The 20,783-nt window shown below is 42.5% G+C and overlaps 1 protein-coding gene across 4 annotated transcripts in view; it reads right to left on the bottom strand.

Annotated features, from left to right (window-relative positions):
• The window catches only part of LOC103621627 (protein spinster homolog 2), a 98,748-nt gene that overhangs the window by 67,742 nt on the left and 10,223 nt on the right, over nt 1-20,783 (bottom strand). For all 4 annotated transcript variants that reach the window (XR_001864864.1, XR_001864865.1, XM_017743051.1 and 1 more), the window contains exon 2: nt 4,783-4,919. Coding sequence is in view for 2 of the 4 variants with exons in the window: in XM_017743051.1 (XP_017598540.1) it covers nt 4,783-4,902 (120 nt within the window). In the remaining 2 variants the exon portion in view is untranslated. The remainder of the gene's footprint in view (nt 1-4,782; nt 4,920-20,783) is intronic.

Genomic DNA, 20,783 nt, shown 5'->3' with positions numbered 1-20,783 from the left:
CTCCCAGCCAACCTACGTTACCACAGCCTGCTCTGGCTGGTTATTATGTGCTCTTGGTCTCCCAGCCTAGTGGAGCAAAGCCTTTGCTCATTTGTAAAGCAGCACCCCTTTTACACAGAAATATGCTTTATTCAAGGTATTTACATGGACATAGAAGTATTTTAGAAGACTAGAGAACAGTCTGCAAATTTCCACCTCCAAGCTCTTTCTTGCTCTAAGATAGTGGCATCTGCCCACAAGGCAGAGGGGTCCTGATGTCCCAGAGGGTTGTGCCAAGAGGGGCAGGAAGTCCAGCACCAAACCCCAGGGTTCATCTAAGACAATCTGCTGCCCAAAAAAGCCAGCTGAGAGCATTTATTATGACTAATAGATGTGGACATCCAAGCAGCCAGAAACAAACTCTCAGCACGTGGCAGGATCACTCCTGATAACCAGGTTGCTTCATATTAAGCTGTTCAGAAAGAGAGAAATGGTGCAATTGGGATTACAGACCCTTTCCAATGACATCTTGGAATATAAACCACCTGAAGGTGATCAGCCACCACATGCAATCAGGCACTGTGCTCATCAAAATGCTACCTAGGGAAATAAACCGGTTACTTATTCAACCAGAGTTTATATCGATAGAGGAAGACAAACATGTATTTAGCTTTTTGTGTGGATGGAAACACATCCTGGTAAAAGAAACTACGTGAAGAGTGTGTACTTGGTTCATTTCTTTGGGATATGACTCTATTCCACACAGAAACCTACTGATTTTTTGTTGATTTATTACAGTTCATGAACCAACAACCAGTGTTTTCCCCAAATGCTTGGCAAAAGCCAAAAACAACACAAGAAAGAGTTTTGCAGGTGAAAGTGCCAAAAGTTGTGCTGGTAGGTGCAGAACTGATTTAAAGTCAGGCTTAAAGGGAGCAAATCTCTAAGCAGGTGTTTGTACTGAGAAAATACAAATTAAGACACATCCATTCTTTATTGAAGTTTCTACAAATGGAGTTGATCTAGAGATATGTCTAAGTATGTACCAACTTTACCTAATTTTATATTATTGAACAAGTTTGTCAATGATTTGTTAACAGAACTTTTGTTTTAGGAAGTGCTGAACAGTGTTATAGAGCAGAAATGTGCAAGTACCAAAGCAGAGGAGGCCTCATGTCTTATCTTTCTGTAGAGAAATTCTGCAGTAACATAAATTATCAAGCCACGTTAAAAAGTGAGTTTATCAATATTATCTCAGTCTTACTACTTCGGGTGACTTTCTTTAGTTAAATTTATCATTAGCTATTTTTATCCATGGAAATAGGTGTATTTATGGAATCACTCTGTGATACAGTATTTATTTGGTTTCTTACTTTGATTTGCTTCAAAATTAATTTAAGATCTCATGAACAGTAATCAAACTTTTAAGCATCAGTTGTCCTGTTTCTATTTTGCTATGTGTGGAATTAATGCATTGCTGTTTTCTATCACCCCCTATATACACTGGAACTACCCCCAAATTTTGGTCTGATTCCCTTTTTCATTGTGAGAGCCTATTATCTAGCTATTTAGTAGCTACCAGCAGATAAGAGATTAATTCTTCATTTATTTGACAGTCATTATCCCATGTTAAGAACCCAGAGATACTTGATAATAAATAACTAATGATATTAGAAAATGGCAGGGCTCTCTAGCAACTGTCTGCATGGCACATATATCCAATTCCTGATTTATCTGCAGATTTTCAGTCACGCTTTTTAACTCAAGCAGAACAAAATAGCATTTAGACAGTATCTCAGATGAGCTGTTTACTGTGCTCCAATCCTTTTGTGCTGGTTTTGGCTGGGACAGAGTTAATTTTCTTCCCAGTAGCTGGTATGGGACTGTGTTTTAGATTTGTGCTGAGAACAGTGTTGATAACACAGGGATGTTTTCATTGCTGCTGAGCAAGTGCTTACACAGAGTCAAGGTCTTTTCTGCTCCTCACCCCCCAGTGAAGGGCTGGGAGACACAAGGAATTGGAGGGACACAGCTGACTCCAGCTGGCCCCAGGGATATCCCAGACCACAGGGCATCATGCTCAGCAGATGAAGTTGTGGGAAGACAGTAGGACAAATAAGAATTAACATGTCCCTTTCTGTAAATTTTATTTGCACAATAATCTAGTCATTGACTCAAACAACAGCAGTTTTCATGGCTTCCTTTAGGTGTTCAAATTTTAGCCAGGAAACAACACACTGCCAAAGACCTTTACAAACTGGTGCCTTCACCAGTTCCGTAGCTGCTTTTGGCCTTTGTTAAGCTGTCTCTTTCCATATGCACTCCAAATTTGAGCTGTGTGGCTGTGCATTCTATTTAATTGCACAGTGACAGGATGCATTTTGACACTGTCAAAATTTGAAGAAAGGCAATCCCTGAAGACAGTCTGGTATTCCTCTTGAATGGCTACTGTTTCTCACCTAAGTCAGGGTTTTTCGTGCTGCCACATAAAGGAGTTCTCTAATGGGCTCAGCCTGTGTCCACTTGCCCCTTCCAGCCCTGTGTTCTCATGTCAACTGGGATGTGAACACTTCTCTACTCACAGTAGTGTTACTACTGCTTTTATTTGTGCCACCAAAGAGGTTTTTTTGATATTTCAGCTCCCTGCCCTCCTTCCCAACAAGCACATGTACTGTCTTAAAAGGAAAAAATAATGTAGAGAGAAAAGGCAACATTTTACTCCTCAAATGAATCCTAGACAACGAAGATCAGGAAAAATGCCTACATGAAAAAAAGCTGCATCAGCTCTTCTCTGAACCTTTTAGCATGTCAGGAATTCACCTTGTTCAATGTGGTGTGTCTTCCCAATTAGAGATCAGGCCTCCAACACAGACACCAAAGTCAGAGGGATAACATGGGAAGCTGAATTATTCTTAGGACCTTGCTCAGCTGCTGTAGCCACTGGGTATAAAACATCCTTACAGCAGCTGCAACATTTTCCATCACCTCCTGGAGCCAGTAACAGGAGCTGGGCATGAGAACTCTGGATTAATAGCTAAGTCTTCTGGTGGAGTTGAGGATCACAGGAAAATCAGGACAGGGGATTTTTCCAAGTAATAGGATGGTTTTTGTCAAGATGGTCTTTGGGGTCCAGAGTTAATACTGATGCAAATCCAGGATGACTTAACACAGGCCTGGATATTTTGATCTTGTCTGTCTTATGAATTCCAAAACATTGGGTTTGGATTCCAAACATAATTCAGCTTTATAAACATTATTTTCCCTATCTTTGGCTAACAATATGCTACTGCCACTCTGACTCCCTGTGCACAAATAACCATATATATAAATCCCTGAACTACTTCAGCTAATAAACCCCAAATCCTTAAACTGAAATTCAACTCTGAAAACATCAGTCCAGTTCCAGTGCTCCCCTACTTCCAGATGTGGGACCCAGGCCACTGCAGGGAGATCAGTGAGAACCTAAGCATGAATATATGTCTATAACACAAGAAGTGTTTATAAGAAGGCCATTGGTTCTCTCTAAAATGCTTCTCTCTTTGGGCTCTGATCACAGCTACTTTTGCAGAATGTTATGAGAAACATTTAAAGAAAAAAATTAAAGAGAAAACCAAAAAAAACCCTTTTTTATTTTAGATGAGAGACATTCTTTCTCTGGAAAAGGTGCTTCCTGGCCAAGGGTAAACCACAACAATTTACTGAGTTAAAGGCTTCCACATTTGGCCATATGCTTTTTGCTCTAGACATGCAGCAACGACCAATCCTGGTAAAAGCCAGACTGACATGAGTGTCACTGCCTCCTTTAGGTGGAAACTTTTTTTTAGAAACTGAAGAGCATGTGGGTGGGCAGGAGAGAGCAGGGTGGAGAGGTTTAGTCCCTGGTTGTCATTTTTTAGGTGTGACCACAATGCTGCAATCTCTGGAGCGCAGCTGGACAGAAAGGATGAGGAATGCCCCTGCCTCCCTTGGGGAAATCAGTCTGATGATGCCAGGAGCTGTGATTTGTCTCTCCAGGAATGTTGCCACCTGCAGCAATTAAATCTCCACTGTAATATGATTTAAACAAGAGGATATTTCCCCCCAGAAACTGCCAGATCATTGTTTCCTCCAAATGCCTCTGACAGACAAGAAAATTAATGCAGCAAGGAGTCCTGAGAACGGGGTACTGCAGCTGTCCTGGGAGCAGGAGAGGGATGCAGAGCTTGGCAAAATTAAGTGAGCCTGACAACTCCATCACCAGTTCCCAAGACAAATCCATTGACAAGTGTTAAAGGAGCTGAAACTGTGTCTGATCTCCATGTTATCATCCACTTTCTCTGCCCTGGTGGACAGAAACCAAAGGGCAACTGTAAAACCACTGCTGGATGCATTTTGTTATTCCACATACCATGAGCAGGCTTCCCAACAGACTCCAATGGCTTTAGTTACATACCAGAAGACAAGAGAACCACTGTGTAGCCACGGATTCCTTTTCCCAAGACTTTTGTAAAGCCTTTTAAAGCTTCTTTAGGATCTCCCTCAAAACAAAGCCCTTATGTCAACAGAAACTCTTGCTTAGATAAGCTTCATCTGTTATTTTTTATGAATATGCACCATCAAAGGGTGACAGCTTCCACAGTTAAGCAAACACAGTTACACAGAGCACACTTCTCCCACAAAAGGTCAGATAATACAACATACTAAATGTTAAATACACACGAGAGGGATACGTTCCCCTTGAGCACATTGGGATGGAGAGCTATTTAGGAATATATTGTCCATCTTTTCAGGACACCTTGCAAAGTATCTTTGCAAAGATCTTACCTGTTCAGTGATGAAGGAGCTTGAAAAAGTGACAGCTGACCAAAAGAAGATCCCACAGCTGAGAATGACCTTTCTGTTGAAGCGGTCACCAAGGTAACCAAAGATGGGCGCCGCGACCATGAAACTACAGATAAAAACTGCAAAGGAGAGAAAAAGGAAAGAAACGTTTAATAAATATCAGACCAAGAACAGGAAAACTAATTTTCTGCAAGCCAAATCCTCTAGAGAGCAGTTCCATTTAATTAGACATTCTGCAGCCTTGCCATACAGAGTTGTGGAGGCTGATAGGCTTTCTGAAGTCAGTGTTTCCTTAATCAAACAGATTTTTCATTCCCAGAGAAACTTCAGACCAGTGAACTCTTATTACTTGAAAGCACCAGCCCCTCACAGTCAGCTTCAGCTGAGCTCAGATCTGGGGATGGGCAAAACCAGGACAGAATAAATTAAGAGCTTCTGCTTAAATGTTACTGAGATGGTGGAGGTTGGGAGGAGTTTCAAGCAAACAGAAAACAAGGCAAGGGCTTCTTGTTGGTTCTTGCAACAGAGACCTGAGAGAAATGGGCCTCAGAAGCTGAGGTTCTTTCATCCTTCCTAGCATCCTTCCTATTTTAAAGAAATTATGAAACAGTGAGGAAAACCAGTAAACACCACTATCATCCACTGACACCAGCCCTGTCTCCTCACTAGGTCCTTTCACCATCATTAAACTTGTACTTAAACCCATCACAAAGTCCAAACAGGCCAGGATTGTTCTCATCTGAAAGACTTCAAGTTCACCCTTGTTCTCTCCAAAACCCCCAAAGCATTAACCTAAGTCCTTCTGTTATGTAGGAATGAGGCTCTTGATAGAGTAACCTCTGCAAAAAATCCCCTCGATTCAGAGTTCACTCCTCCACCCATTTCAAAACAATCTGGCCTGTGACCCCCCTGAGAACACCTGAAATGGGGCATTCACACCATATTCCTGATTAATTTGGATCTTGGCAGAAATTGCCATGTTTTAAGCTGATTTATACCTGGCTTTTGTCTGTCCACATTAGAGATTTGGATAAGGGCAATTACATGGATTTTATTGGTGCATAGTATGAACTCTGCCTTTAACTGGCTGTCTTGTATTCAGCAAATCCAGATAGGGCACCAGAACACCTGCAGGTCTCTCTTTAGTCTCTTTAGTTCTGACACTCATTTGTTATCAGGTAGGTCTTGGAGGGCACTGTGGCCTTTTGGCACAGCCGGGGAAAAAAAACTTAAAAAAAAAAAAAAAAAAGACAAGAGCAGAGGACACACCCCCATTTGGGTGGAATGTGCATATAAAATTAAAATGGTTAAGACCCGAATCATGAATTTTTCATGGATGACGATAAACGACAGATCAAAAATGTGCAGAATGCTGAACTATGACTAAATGTCTTTTCCTTTTTTAGTATAGTAAGATGTCAAAGCTTCTTTATAAATAATACATATCCATTTGCATCTATGTTTTGTGAGCCATATGAGTGTGTATATATTTGGCACTGCGATATTTGATCTAAATGATAGAATTATATATTTTATATTATATTTATATTTATATTTATATTATATATTTATATTATATTTATATTATATTATTTATATTTAGAGTAAAATAAATCAAGATAATAGAGTGTTAAGGCCTGAAATGCAGCACATGCAACATTGCATCACACACACTTCAATAGTAATGCTACAAACAGTTTTGCTGTTTAGCTCACACATAAACCCTACTGATAGAACTCAGTCCCTGCATCTATCCCAAAATCCTTGTGCAAACAAAACCCGTTGAATAAAACTATGAGCAATGTCTTCATCTCTGTTTTACAGAGAAACTAGACCAGAAGTGGCTCAAAAATCTCTGCTCAGCAAGGGCACATCTGCACTGGCCCCACTCCAACAAGGCACTTAAGCACACGCTTATATTAGGCACTTTAGAGTCATCAATTCCGTGATTAAGTGCTTTCCTGAATTAACACCAAGGGCTCGGCACCTTGCAACGCAGGTGCAACAAGCTGGCACGAAGGATATGTGGCTGTTCATTGGGAATGAGAAGCCAAAAATGACTGTGACTCGTCCAGACCAGTGACCACTGTAATTTGATCTTTCTCTTGGAAGGACACTTCCAAGCAATTCATTCATCTCAGAATTCCATATTCTGCCATTTTTACGATGTAAAGAGACACAAAACTGAAAAAGCTTCCAAGGGAAAATTAAAAACATCCAAGTCATCCATTTCAAATATCAAATAACATGGTTAATTCAGCTTCGAGACATGCAGGGTGTGATCCAAAACTCACATTAATCAGTGGGATCATTAGCTTCAATGACCTCTGGATCATAAATGAAAAGTCTTAATTCTGAAATGTGGGCAAAATGCACAAAGCTCCTCTTTCAAATAAAACAAACAAAAATAAAGATCGTCCAATGACTTTCCAACAACATACATCCTGCTGTTACTCAAATCCCTTCGGAGGATTTATTTTTGGAAGACTCTGAGCTGTGAGCTTTGTCAGTGGTAAGCAGCTGACTTGACAGCTCCACAAGGTGTAAAACGAAAGGACAACAGAGCCAAATAAATAACAGGTAATGGAACACAGCTGTCACAAGAATAAATACAATTTATATCAGAGTATTTATGACCCAAATATGCATCAGAGCATTGATTGACTCAAATAAATGCAGAGTATGATGGCTGTGTGGTCTGTCAAAAGGATTTGCCTGTTACAGGCATTTCCCATGAATCAATTTTTGCAATTACTCCTGCCAGTGACAGCCGAGACTCCTGAACCCCAGCCTGGGCTGGCAGAACAAAGGTGAATAAAAGTAGGGCACATTGCCAGGTAGGATGGAAACCTGAGTTACTCCAGACCAGGAGCTGAGCTTCTGTGACAACACCACGAAGGAAAGACCTCATCCAGAAGACACAAAACTGCAGCATGTTCATTTGGAGAGAGGGGCAGCAGAAACATGTTTAATTTGTAGGCAAGAGGGCAGAGCATTGCATTCCAGTAAAGGAGCCTGGCACTTGTGCCAGCCTCTTCCTTTCTGGCTTCTCTCCCCTCTTCCACAGCATTTTCTGTTCCTTGCACTCACCCACTCCCAAATTAATAAAATTGAAGTGACACCACAGCAGCTGCTGCTTCAGCTCAACCACAGCCACAAATCTTTTCTATTAGGGCGGCAGTGGGACAGAGGCTGGCATTGCACTTTCCTCTTCCCAATCAACAGCTCCTCTTCCCATTTTCACTTAGAGACATCTCGGAATATTGCCAGCTCTTGAAGGGATGTAGAGTGCAAGCCAGGGCAGAGTCAGAAACCCAGTGGGATTTAAGATGAGCTACTGTGAAGGCAGTGGTGGCATCGGGAGCAGCTATGGGCAGGTATAGCTCTGGCAGTCCCACTGTGGATGTGTACAGCTAATTTCTCCTGGTAAATGATCTCCAGCAGTGCCATAAAAGTGGCTCAATCCCAGCACAGGGTGGAGCTGAGATACATTTCTGCAGGAGCAAATTATCATGTGAGCAAAGGATGAATAAACAGACACATAATGAATGCCATCGAGGAGGGAGGTTCTTTTAAGTACAGGTAGTTTCAAAAGGAGAACCCATTTGTCTTTATTGCTCCCTTTGTGGCTTAGCTGCTGAAGTGCCGACTGTAGTGAGAAGGCAGGAACAGTGTAATTGCCCAAACAGGATGGCTTGGTGTCTATTTCTGCCTCCGGATGCCTGTTCCACCCTGTACAGGTGCACAAGCACCTTCTCAGCCAGCACTGCCCAGCTTTTTCTGTGCATGGCTGGAATTACAACAATGTGCAGCATAAAAAGTCTTACATGTCCCACCCAAACACCCACCAGAGAAGGAAATCATCCTCCCCATCCTCTGTTGCTGCTACATGTACTGCAGCTTCAGTCCTATTTCAGGATTATGGTCAGGGAGCTGGTATTCTGACCACATTTTCCCTTCTCAAGAGCTGCCTGTGTACCCAGGGAAAAACTAAATCCCCCAACAGTGGAAGCAAAGGAGATGAGAGGAGAGGAAGGAACTGTAGACTTTAACAGTAACAAAAAGCTCCTGCCTATTGGAACTAGAAACCATCACTCTTATTTTTTTCTTTTGCTCCAAACAAATTTACCAGCTTGACTCTACATCTGTTCCCTGAAAAGGCTCTGACCCAACAGCTCTCCACCCTGTGATTCCAAAGACACTGTTGCCCCCATCTGACTTACTCTTTAGTGGACTTTCCTTTACTGGACTTGTCAACCCAGAGATAACCTCAGAAAGGGGCTTCTCCTGCCAGCAGGTCATCCACAGAGTGGACTCAAGAAGGAAGGGAGGCAGTGACAGAGGCACACACAGAGGCTGCCGTTCCTCAGTTCCTGGAAGGTTGAGCAGATCACAGGCACCTCTGAAAAAGGTCCCTTCTTTTAGTTTTGACTTTAAGCACATACGGCTTATTTTTTCCTATCAGGAATAGTGCTAGAAAGGTTCAGGGTCAGGTAAAAACAGCTTTCTCTACACAAGGATGATCAACAAAAAAAACCTAGTGGGTATCTTTGAGCTTTGGGTCAGCACAAATCATGTGTAGACATCTAACTGAGTGCTGACAGTGACCTTGGCTCTGTGGAAGGCAAATCCAGACAGCCTCTGCCTCAAGGGACTGGCATCCACTGAGACACTGATGAGAACTGTGTGCTGAGAGGTTGGTAACATCTTCCCAACAACAAATTCCCAAACAATGAGAATACCTAAACAGGCAGCTTGCCCTGGATGGGATATTTTACGGGTGTGTACAAGTACAACCCTGGGATTTGGTTGAGCCACTTCTACCCTGGGGACTTTCAGTCATGAGTGCATGTGTTTCTCAAGCTGCTTGTGGCACCAGTTACCATCTACCTGCAATGGTGAATAAAGACTCTCCAACAGCCCAAACAGCTCCTCTATTCCAAAGACATGTTTTTGCAATGCTTCTCTCTTTTAATTTTAATTTTCTCTACAGTTTTATGCTATAATAATACTACTCAGCACATACAACACAGCACATTTAATCACAGTGAGGCATGGGACAATTTAGAAAGAAAGTTAAACATTAATTTCTACTTTAGGGCTAAGGAAATTATGGCACAGGAAAGTGACCTGCCCATGATGAATTACAGATATCTGGAATCCACACAGGTCTTCCAGCTTCAGCAGTGTCCTGTTTATAGGATCATCTTGATGCTGAAGAGATTTCTCAAGGTCTAAAACCACAATTTAAAGTGATTTTTTTTTTTTCACAGCACTATTTAAGCCAAGAAAGAAGAAAGATGCTTTCATGCTACTTCACCATTGAACCTGAACTGTGCCACAGTTCAGGCACAACGTGGTGATGGTCAAGCATTGGAAAAAGTTGCCCAGGGCAGCAGTGGATCACCATCCCTGGAAGTGTTCAAAAACTGTGTAGTTGTGGCATTGAGGGACATGGATTAGTGGTGGAGTTGGCAGTGCTGGATTAATGGTTGGACCTGATGATCTTAGAGGTCTTCAACCTTACTGATTGTATGATGTGATCAAGCTAAAATTGATACCCAATCATGGCGCAGTCCAAGGCCCTGGGAATCTCAGAAACGTGATTTAAAACATTCATCCTTTGAAGGAGGATGAATTAATACAATGCAATTGATTTTAGAAAACATCACCCTGAAAATCATCCCTGGCACAAACTTTACTATAGGTACTCTGTTACATCACTCTGCACATGGGCTTTGTTTTACTTCATTGCTAATTCAACAGCCAACAGATGGATCGTGTTACTTCGCTTTGCTGGGTGCAAAACACAAGATCACCAGGTTCCAGACTCTCAGGCAGACGAGAAGTTTCTGACAAGTGTGAGGAGCTTTGAAACACACCATCAGTTCCATATGTCATGCAAAGCTGTCACACACTGACAATTTCGAACACAGGAGCATTTAAAAAAAAAAAAAAAAAGCTTGAGAATGCACCAAATCAATTGGAGTAAGGTATACAAAGGTTTGGATTGCATGTGGTCTGAAATGTTCTCCCAGAACATCCCACAGGACAAAATAGAGAATTTCATAAATGCCTCATTGTGTGCTTGTGTCCTCACCAAACTGAGGTTCAATAAGGCAAAGTGAAAAGTCCTGCACTTCAGTCACAACAACCCAATGCAGTGCCACAGACTGGGGACAGAGTGCCTAGAAAGCTGCCCAGTGGGAAAGGATCTGGGTGTGCTGGTCAACAGGGGCTGAACATGAGCCCAGGTGTGCCCAGGTGGCCAAGAGGCCAATGGCATCCTGGCTCATGTCAGGAAAAGTGTGGCCAGCAGGACTCGGGACACTGTCCCCCTGTACGGGGCATGGGTGAGGCCACACCTTGAGTGCTGCATCCAGTTCTGGGCCCCGCACTGCAAGAACAACATTGAGGGGCTTGTCCAGCAAAGGGCAGCAGAGCTGGGGAAGGATCTGGAGCACAAGGATGATGAGAAGCAGCTGAGAGAGCTGGGGGGGCTCTGCCTGGAGAAAAGGAGGCTCAGGGGGGACCTTCTCACTCTCAACAACTCCCTGAGAGGAGGTGGTGACCTCTAAGATCATCAGGCAGCCAGTGGTGGTTGGGCTCTGCTCCCAGGGAATAAGGGACAGGACACGAAGAAACAGCCCCAAGCCATGCCAGGGAAGACTCAGGTTGGACTTCAGGAGAAATTTCTTCACTGAAAGGGTGGTCAGGCATTGGAAGGGGCTTCTCAGGGAGGTGGAGGAGTCCCCATCCCTGTGGGTGCTCAAGGATCAACTGGACACGGCACTCAGTGCTCTGGGCTGGGTGACAAGGTGGGAATGGGTCAAAAGCTGGAAAGAGAGGAGAATAAGTGTTTTAAAGGTGTGGCCCTAACTACTCACACAGTCTGTGTTTCCCAGTGTGTGTCTGTGTTTGACAGGACACTCTAGATCGTGTTTCTCTCACTGCAGATGCCACTCATCAGTATTCAAGCTCCAATCTTGTCTTCTCTATAGGGAGCATGTTGTACCATGAGGTGCCAGCTTTTTCCTTAGCACATACTGATACAAAATGTAAACAAAATGTTTAGGAGGAGTATGTGCACACACAGCTGACACACACATTTACATCGAGAAGGAGGTTGCTCTACAATACTACTGAGTTCCATTTGCTGTGACAGGGTCAGAACCTGGTTACAAAAACACCACTTATGAAGCCAGACAAGGCCTGAACACAGCTTGCCTGGCAAGTTCACAATTTACTCAACAATACACAAGATGCAGCACTTGGAAGAATTCAGTACTGATAGTTCCACCCCTTTTCCTCACTGGAGAAACCAGATTCGTCCAAGGGTTAGCCCCTATATTCTCAGCAGAGGATATCCTGAAGCTTGCTTTGTTCACCTTAACTAACAAGAATTATTGCTTCAGTGGGAATTGCTGGGAAGTCCACTCCTTGGAAACAGAAAATGAGATAAGAATATCCAGAAACCCAGCACTCAATTTTTAACGGCTTTTTTATTAATTTCCTATATTATGCCAATTGAAACTGCACTTAAATATTCAGCCATTCATATCTTCCTTTTTGCTGAAGTCAAAGGAGTTAGTTACTCACAGTTATCAATTCACAACTCTTTAATACATCTGAGGTTCAATTCCATCCTGCTGTACTTCAAATTTTTTTTACCTAAGTGGAAAAGCCAGAATTCTACTGTACTGTTTTATCTCTCTGGATGTCCAGCAAATTTACTTGGAGCAGGAGCTAACTTGCTACAAGATTAAATTTTGAACAGCTGTACACAGACATCATCATTTAAATAGAAAAGAGGAAACCCCCTACTTCTGCTTTTCATTGTGGGAATTACAGTGATTACATTAGCACTGTTTTAAAGGGATTTGGGCAACCTGAATATCAATAAACCAGTTGCCGTGTTCCTAGAGATGTGCTCTGTAAGACAATGCAGCAATCCAAAGGAATGGTTCCAGTGTCCAGCTCCCCGTCCATCACTTTCCTTGTGCCTGAACTGGTGCTTGCCTGACTCTGCAGTGAGCTGGCTCTGGGAGAGCAGCAGCCATCCAGCCCTGAGGAGCAGCATTTCTGATGAAATAATAGTGTATTTGTAGCAGAATGTCTTCTGTGGCTATGAGAACACTTGAGGAGGAGCAGACACTACCTCTCCTCATCAATTAAAAAAAATAATCTTCACACTGGGATCGGTTCCACAATCTGGTTCATTCCACGAAGAAGGAAGAGGAGGCTGTGGCACAGTTGGGTTTCCACGGCAGTGCCATACAAAGCCATGCAGATTATTGCCTAAGACAGCATTAGATTGCTGGCAATTGTCAGCAGAGCCCAAAAACTGTGCTTTTCTGGCAATGCTTAAACTCTGCTTTTGCATTTCTTACTGTTCAGAAGTGATGGATTAAATAAGCCAAGGCGAATTCTGTTTTACAGCCACTTCCACTTTGAGTTGTTTTCCTGCAAAATGCTTTCAGTGTGGTTTGATTTAGACTCCTGACCAAAGCTGATGGAAGGACTTCTTGATTCAGTGGGCATTAGAGCTGAGAATTTTGTTTAGATAGAGCTGCTTATGACTTCTAATGATAGCAGAGAACAGAACCTCTTTGCCAATAAAAACACTTCTGTACTTGTAAGTTTACTGCATCCCTGTAATATTAAAGGTTATTACTGGGAAAGTCACAGCGGGCATCAAAAAGAATTGCCAAAAGGACAAAACAAGTTCTTTTACAGTAAAACATTAAACATGCTGGAAAAGGAACAACTAGTGTGGGATATGGAGGAGATCTAACACTATGAGTAACAAGGAAAAGGGGAAAACTGAATCACCTTCTCTCTTAGAAGACTGCCAAATAAGATTGGCAGCTGAAAAATGCAAATCAAAGGAGACGTTTCATTCACAAAACTTAACTAAACACTAGAATGATCACAGGAGGCTCCAGGAGCTAAGAGCTTATGTTATTACAAAACAGGATTGGACAAAACCCTGTAGGAATACTAACTGAAAGGCTGCTAAAGGTAGCTCCTTTTGTTCAGAAAGTCCTCAGCTAGCCAGTTGATTTGGTATACCCAGGAACTATCACCATAATCTTGTCCTGTTCATCTTTTCCCTCCCTATATATGTGATCACAACCAAAGGCTGGCTAACACACCAAAAGGACCTGCGGTCCAGAAATAACAACTATTCCCACAGTATTCTAAAAAAAGTAGAAAAGAAGTTAGGAAGACAAAATTGCATCTGCATCATTTCCACCAGCTTGATCAGGTAATAACTTATTAACTTGTCCCTGAGCTGCACCTAAATTATTTCTAAAAGCTGGAGCGTGGTTCACAGTTACATTTCTAAAACCATTAGTTACTCTGACCCTGTACATACACAAGGTACAGTTACGAAGTTCACAGTCAGAGCTTTGTCCTCTTGCAGTTCCTCCTCCATTCGACTTAAGCAGCTCTAAGTGTTTGAGAACTTTCTGGTTACACAGTGGAGCAGGACATGTCAGCCCTGCCCGGCTGCAGTGCTCACACAGTGCGTGACAGGGTCGGTTCGCCGTTGTGCAGTCAGTTGGAGGGAAAGTTCATTAACTTAGTTAGCCAATTAGGATGGATTTGTATCCATTCTGGTCAATCCTGAATTAGACATGAGATCCCAGAGGTGCAGACACTGGTCAATAGCTGTGCAGCACTGCAGCATCGTGAGTGACACAGCTACAAGACTGGGTTTGCCTCAACATGACTAAAATGTACCTAAATCAGTCTTGGCTGCTGTTACAGACACAGGCAGCAATCACTCCTAGCACTCATGAAAGTCTGCATCTGAACAAATAGCAGTTTTGCTTTTCCCTTTCCATGCAGTTTTCCAGGATGTTCTGCCCACTTGCCATCCCTCTGAGAGCTGCAGTCACAAATAACCCTCCAGCTGGGAAGAGGCTGTTCCTATTTTCCAGGAGGATGAAACACCTAAACCCAAGGCTCGCAGCCAGAGAAAGGTGTCTTAAAAAAAGCATTTAAATAACCACAAACCCCAAAGGAGCTTTATTTTGCTCTGTTCCCTTCCTCTACTTGAGGAGCTCTTTCTTTTCCCATTGCAATTATGACTCCAGGCACACACACAGAGCCGCATCCGCAGAAGCCTTTGGAAGCAAAGGTGAGATCTCCTCAAGGAACTGGTCAGACTTTCCCTTGTGCCACTACAGAGTGTGTGTGGCCATCTGGAGAGCAAAATCTGGGGCCTGCTGACGGCTGAAAACTAATCTTGTATCTTTTCTGGCAAGTTCCCTGATCCAAGAGAGGCAGCACAAGCTGGTGGCTAGAACTACACCAGGTCCCTTGGGGCAGGGACTGGGATGTGCACCTTTGCCCTGAAAGCCTTTTCAAGCACAGCAGGCACTTGAAACACACCAAGAAATGACAGCCTAAAGCTGGTAATGCAGAATAATCTAAATCCCTTGATCCTTGAAATCTGCATTGAGTACCATGAATTAGATTTAACTAGGAATAAAATACTTTAAATCTGTTATTCTCATAATAGAATGATGCTTCATTTGTATCTGGTATAAAGAGAAATAATGTTCCTGGTTCCTAATTTGAGATAGGGAAGACTGTTTTCATCCTAAAATGAGCTTTGCCATCCTTCTTTATAACAGCACCACTAATCCTGCATCCTTCTTCAACTAACATTTTAATTTCAAATAATTAACTAGGGTGCCATAGAAGTTGTTCTGTCTCAATCTCAAAACCTATTTCCTGCAGCAATAGAGAACAGGATAAGGAGGAGATGCTTGTACTGGGTATTACTAATAAATTCCTTGCTGCATGTTATTTACCAACAACAGCAGTTTCCTAAGAAAAAAGAAAAGAAAAACAAGGCAATAGGAAGTCCTTCCCCTTCTCTTTAGAGTAGAATCAAGAGCTCCTCATGTATTTGTGGCAACTTACTGAGGGAGATCATCTGATATATTCTCATCCCACAGCTTTCAGACTTAAGTTTGTTGGGTTTGCTTTTAAAAAGAAATTTTAAAAGAAATTTAAAAGAAATTTAAAAAGAAATAAATGACTATTCCTCAGTGGGAACGCCTTGCTGACCTCTACACACAGCTCTCAATATCTGCTGGTTGCATTTACAAAGAGGGAAAAACTCAGCAGTAACCAAACATTCGCTTCCCAAACATGCCACACACACAGCTGGGGCACAGGACCGCTCGCTCACTGGTCCGTCATGGAGTGAGGGATTTGGGGAAGGCTGGAGCAGGGACGCTGGTTCTGCCAGCAGTCTTGGCCAGAAAGAGACCCTCAGCCATTGCCTTCCACCAGGACCACAAGCCCAAGGGAGATTTTGGAGCTACCAGTCCTGATGGCTACCCTGGTGGGAGCCAGGTGAATGCTCAGAGTAGTGAGGAAAAGCTACATCAAAGCCTTGCAAATCCACGTGGCTCTGCTTTGGGAATGGGGAGCGGGGCACAGCTCTTTGCAGACATTCTCCCCAGGCCAGCAGTGGGACTGATTGATTTCTTTTAAATTATTTTTTCAGTTCTTTAGGGGGCTGTTGTACCATCTGTAGTAGGCTTGGCAAAACACATGCTCCGTCTTTGGAAGGGAAAATGGCCATACTCACATTTTTATAATGGAATTGGTTGTCAACTACCACAGCACCAACAGCCTCGGGACAGCATCTAATCTAGCAGGACACAGAGATGAAATGAGACTTTGCTCTCAATTTTAATGTCTATCATTGGCACCCACCAAAATTGTCCTATGTAAGAGTTAAAACTGAAGACATTTCTGCAGATTACATGCTCCAGAAATTACTCAGGAAAGCACGTAAACACAGGCAAATGGGCAGGAAATGCTCTGGGGTGAACAAGAGACATCCAGGGAACCCCAAATCTTGTTTCAGTGTTATCACCAAGGCACAGGAGCAAAGCACTGATGTCCAGACAGGGAAGGACATTGATAGTGTGTGTTTTTGCATGTGCAGATAAAAGTGTGTCAGAGTTTGGTTGCAAACTCCTTCCACACCATTCTTCTTCACAAAACTGCTCCCTTTCCAACTCAAGCCATATGTCTTCAAGAGTGCTTTTAGCAGATCAGTAAAATGCCCTGTTTTAAAACTCAGTAACTAAGGAAATTATCAATCTGAAGGGACAAAACACAGATTCATCTCTGTATTACAGCTAACTTCCTTCACAGAGGTCAGGTCACATCTTTCTGAATTTCTAAACACACTGACTTCACCCTGGTCTCACACTGCCTGCCTCTAGATATCTGGAGGAAGGCAAACATTTGTCAAATTAAACTGAATTCTAAGGGATGAAAATATATTCTTTCTCATCATGAAAACTTCAAGAGGACATGTGAAATATCTGACTTTTTATTCACTTGCTCTAAGATGTAGGCAGTGCCAGCAAGGGGTACTGCTCTTAAAATCCTACCATCTGCAGCCTTATGGTAATTCACTTTTTTTAGGACTAGAAAACACTGTGGAATGGGAATATGCTAAAATTCACAGAAGATATGGATGTAAAAGCCATTGCGGGTAATTACTTTTGTTTGATGCTAATCCAACAACCCAGAACTGTCTCATTTTCCTCAAAGATTTCCCACCTGCCAGGGCCATTGATAGCTTCACCTTTATTTGCAGAGGAAACACACACATTTCATAACACTGCCCAGCCAATCCTTACTTCTAAAAAGCTGTTTGCTGGTCACAGAGGGAATTTCAGTATTTTGTCCTGCTCAATCACCTACTTTTTTCTGAGTCGCCTGTAAAATGCAAAGTGCCTTGTGCAATGACAGCTCCCTATTTTAGCTACCACCCAGTAGGGATTGGCCCAAAACCACACTAACTTTACAGGGGAAATTTCTGTAGGGCTGACTGGGTTTCAATTCAAAGCACCAACACAGAAAGAGAAAAAAAATCATCTTGCTATGGAATCTCAGAGCTTCTCCCTAACAGCCGTGTCCATCTTTCTGCCTAAGGCATTGCCAGTGAATAAATAATAAGTCCCCCAGTAAAATATCTTTCATGTAACCTCAGGAGACCACTTCATAAGAACACAAGAACAATGACAACAAATCAGAAAACCGTGTAGTCTTGCATCCTGTCTGTGACAGGGACAGCAATCAGATCCTTCCGACGAAAGTACACAGAATTCCTACACAGGCAGCTGAATTACTCAGAGGCTGGCTTCAGCCCTCCCAAGAATTATAATATGTTATCCACATAAAGATCTGGTCTTTTAAGCTCAGGTCCTGACAATATGCCTCGTGACATTCATTTCCACAAGCTTGGAACGCTTTCCAGCAAACTGACCCCTACTGATTGTTTCTGCATTGTGAGGAAAAAAAAATCAGAAAAACACACACCCCACATCCTACCTTTTCAGGAAATTCATTATGTTATGTGATTTTACATTACTGCCCTCTTACTTTTGAGGACAAGCAAATTAAAAATAATAATTTTTGAAACTCCTCCTGTGAGAAGGAAGTGGAGGGTGTACATAAGATGATGTGAGTGCAGCAGGGGCCAGGGCTGCCTGGTCTGGACCAGACATGTTGGCCTAAAGTGTGGTTTTTGTGTAAGTGCACTCGCTGTCTGGTTTCATTATGAATCACGAATCCTCTACAATGCAAGGAAGGAATCATTTGCTTTCACCCTGAACCCTGAGCTGATTCTCATTTATTACCTGCCATTAAACTCACACAGCCACAGAAACCGTGCGCTCGGACACAAACAATCACCACTACCTGCAAGAGACAGGGAATAAAATGCTGAACCACTATCCTGGTCTGATTAACAGCTCCATGAGGGTCAGGGAGGAGTCTGGAGCCACCAGACAGCAAGATCTACCTTTGGCAGAAAACAAGGCTCCAGCCCCTCAGCAGTTGTCAAGCTGCTTTCTCCTGTGTTAAAGCACAGCAGGTAACTCCACCTATTCTCCCCTGAGGGTCTGGCACCTAAACTACAACATAGATATAGATATAAAAAACTATCTATCTACTTATCCATCTATAGATATATAAATAAAGACATAAATATAAATGTATAAATACTTATATAAATAAATACTTATTTTAAAATACAACAGGCTTCCCTGACAACCACCAAACCCCACATAACAAGATCCACAAATGAGCCAAAGCATTTTGAAGATGACCTTAGGACATCCAGAATACCCTCATCTCCCACAGTTTCGTGTGTCCAGCAAGCTTTAGACAGAGTCTCACCATCATTCAAGCACCAGTGGTCTGAGCACAGCTCAGGGACCATAAATACTTTCTACTTCCTATCCAATGCCACATGATGCCCATTAGCACTTCAATAACTCTCTGCCAAGGTATAGAGCCATGGGCTGATCCATCTATTTTTCAAGATGCCAGTAACATTTGAATAGGCTTTTGTGTCACAAAGTAAATGCAAAGAAACATCGTCATTGACTGCGATTTGCAACTGTGTATTGAGGACTAGGACAAGAGCTGAATAACCAGCAGGCCACAAATGAACACCTACAGTGACAAGCAGCCTTCATCCCACAGTGAAGAAGCATCACAGGATGTAGGGAAGCCTCTCACACCATTTTAAGTGCTATTCGACAGAATTATTTGCCAATTCAATGTTGCTTGCAGTATTTAGAAAAGCTCCTGCCACTTGCTGTTATAAATGGCAATTTAGACAAAGAGCAAGTGTTTCACACTGGCTGGGGGGTCTTCAAAAAGGGACAAATTAGTTTAAGGAAATGGTTGAAATACTGACATATCCCAGTGTTTAACTTGCCATGGTTTGGAAAAGGATCACAGCTACACTGGAGAATGAATCTCTGTGTGTCTTACAGAATCTCTGTCTGTTTTACAGTTGTTATTTCTAGGATTATCATCTGTGTGCCATTCCTGACTTGGAAAAATACTCTAATGCCAAGCTGAGCTGCAGTTCCAGGAGTGAGCTTTGCAACTGAACTTGCTCCCATGGATAAAAGAACACCACATCTGTAAAAGACCCAGGGTTAATCACATTTCAATAGCCATGGAGTGTGACCTGACCCTGTTTCAAATAATCCCTCAGTTTAAATTTCTTTGGACCAGTACCTTTCTGGGAGAACAAGTACCACTGGAAAAAAACCATCCTGAAACAAATACTGCAATGCGCAAGGTTTGCAAAAGCAATTCCTTCATGCATCATCAATTACACTAATGGAAAAAAGGAAAGGCAATATTTGGTAAATCCAGGGATTGTCAAGGTATTAAAGAAGCCCATTTCAATTAGGTCTAAAAATGTAGAAGGTGAGCCTGATGAGTGACCAGTGACCCATCTGGTGTTGGATTGTGTTCAGCGCCTGTTCCACTCCCCTCCCAGGAGACCAGAAATGCCCTGAGGTGCCACCTGAGCTCCACTATCAGAGTTCTGTTCAGCTGGAACTGAACCTTGGGGGAAAACTTGGCAGGGTGCTGCCAGAAGTTTATTTGTCAGGTGACTAGACGAGAAACCAGTTTCTGGATTATGAATCCAGAAAGAATAAGTTCAGTAAGTACAAACAAGGAAAATTAACACATCTTTTTACATACAATGCAAATATTTTCTCCACTCACTGTGTCACATACAGTCCAAGTCCCTGGAAGGTGTAACATTAGCAGCTGGTAGGAATATCTCACTGGGGAGCTTTTAGTGAAAATTCAATATCCATTGTATAATATCCTGTATTATACCTCTTCTGCCATAAAACATCCTCTGTGAGAACAAGGACAACTTTGACAATTTGCTTTTCAGGAAAAGGTTTGCTCTCTTCACATTTTTTTTTCCCCAGATATTTTCTTTTAATATTTTCTCTTTGTTTTGCCACCCTCCCCCTCAATACGACATACTTGCTGTCCCACTTGCTAATAATTTTCCCCATTGTCACATCCATGGGTTTCAAGGCAGTTGGCAGGCAGCATGACTGCTGCATCAGCCAAAAAGCTGGAAGTAACTGAAGGTGCTGGGTGGGTAAAGC

This window comes from Corvus brachyrhynchos, unplaced genomic scaffold, assembly GCF_000691975.1.
Source record: "Corvus brachyrhynchos isolate BGI_N302 unplaced genomic scaffold, ASM69197v1 scaffold99, whole genome shotgun sequence".
In the NCBI taxonomy this organism is placed as follows: domain Eukaryota; kingdom Metazoa; phylum Chordata; class Aves; order Passeriformes; family Corvidae; genus Corvus; species Corvus brachyrhynchos.
The sequence above is the reverse complement of the archived record's forward strand: the minus strand, read 5'-3'. Positions and strand labels throughout refer to the sequence as shown.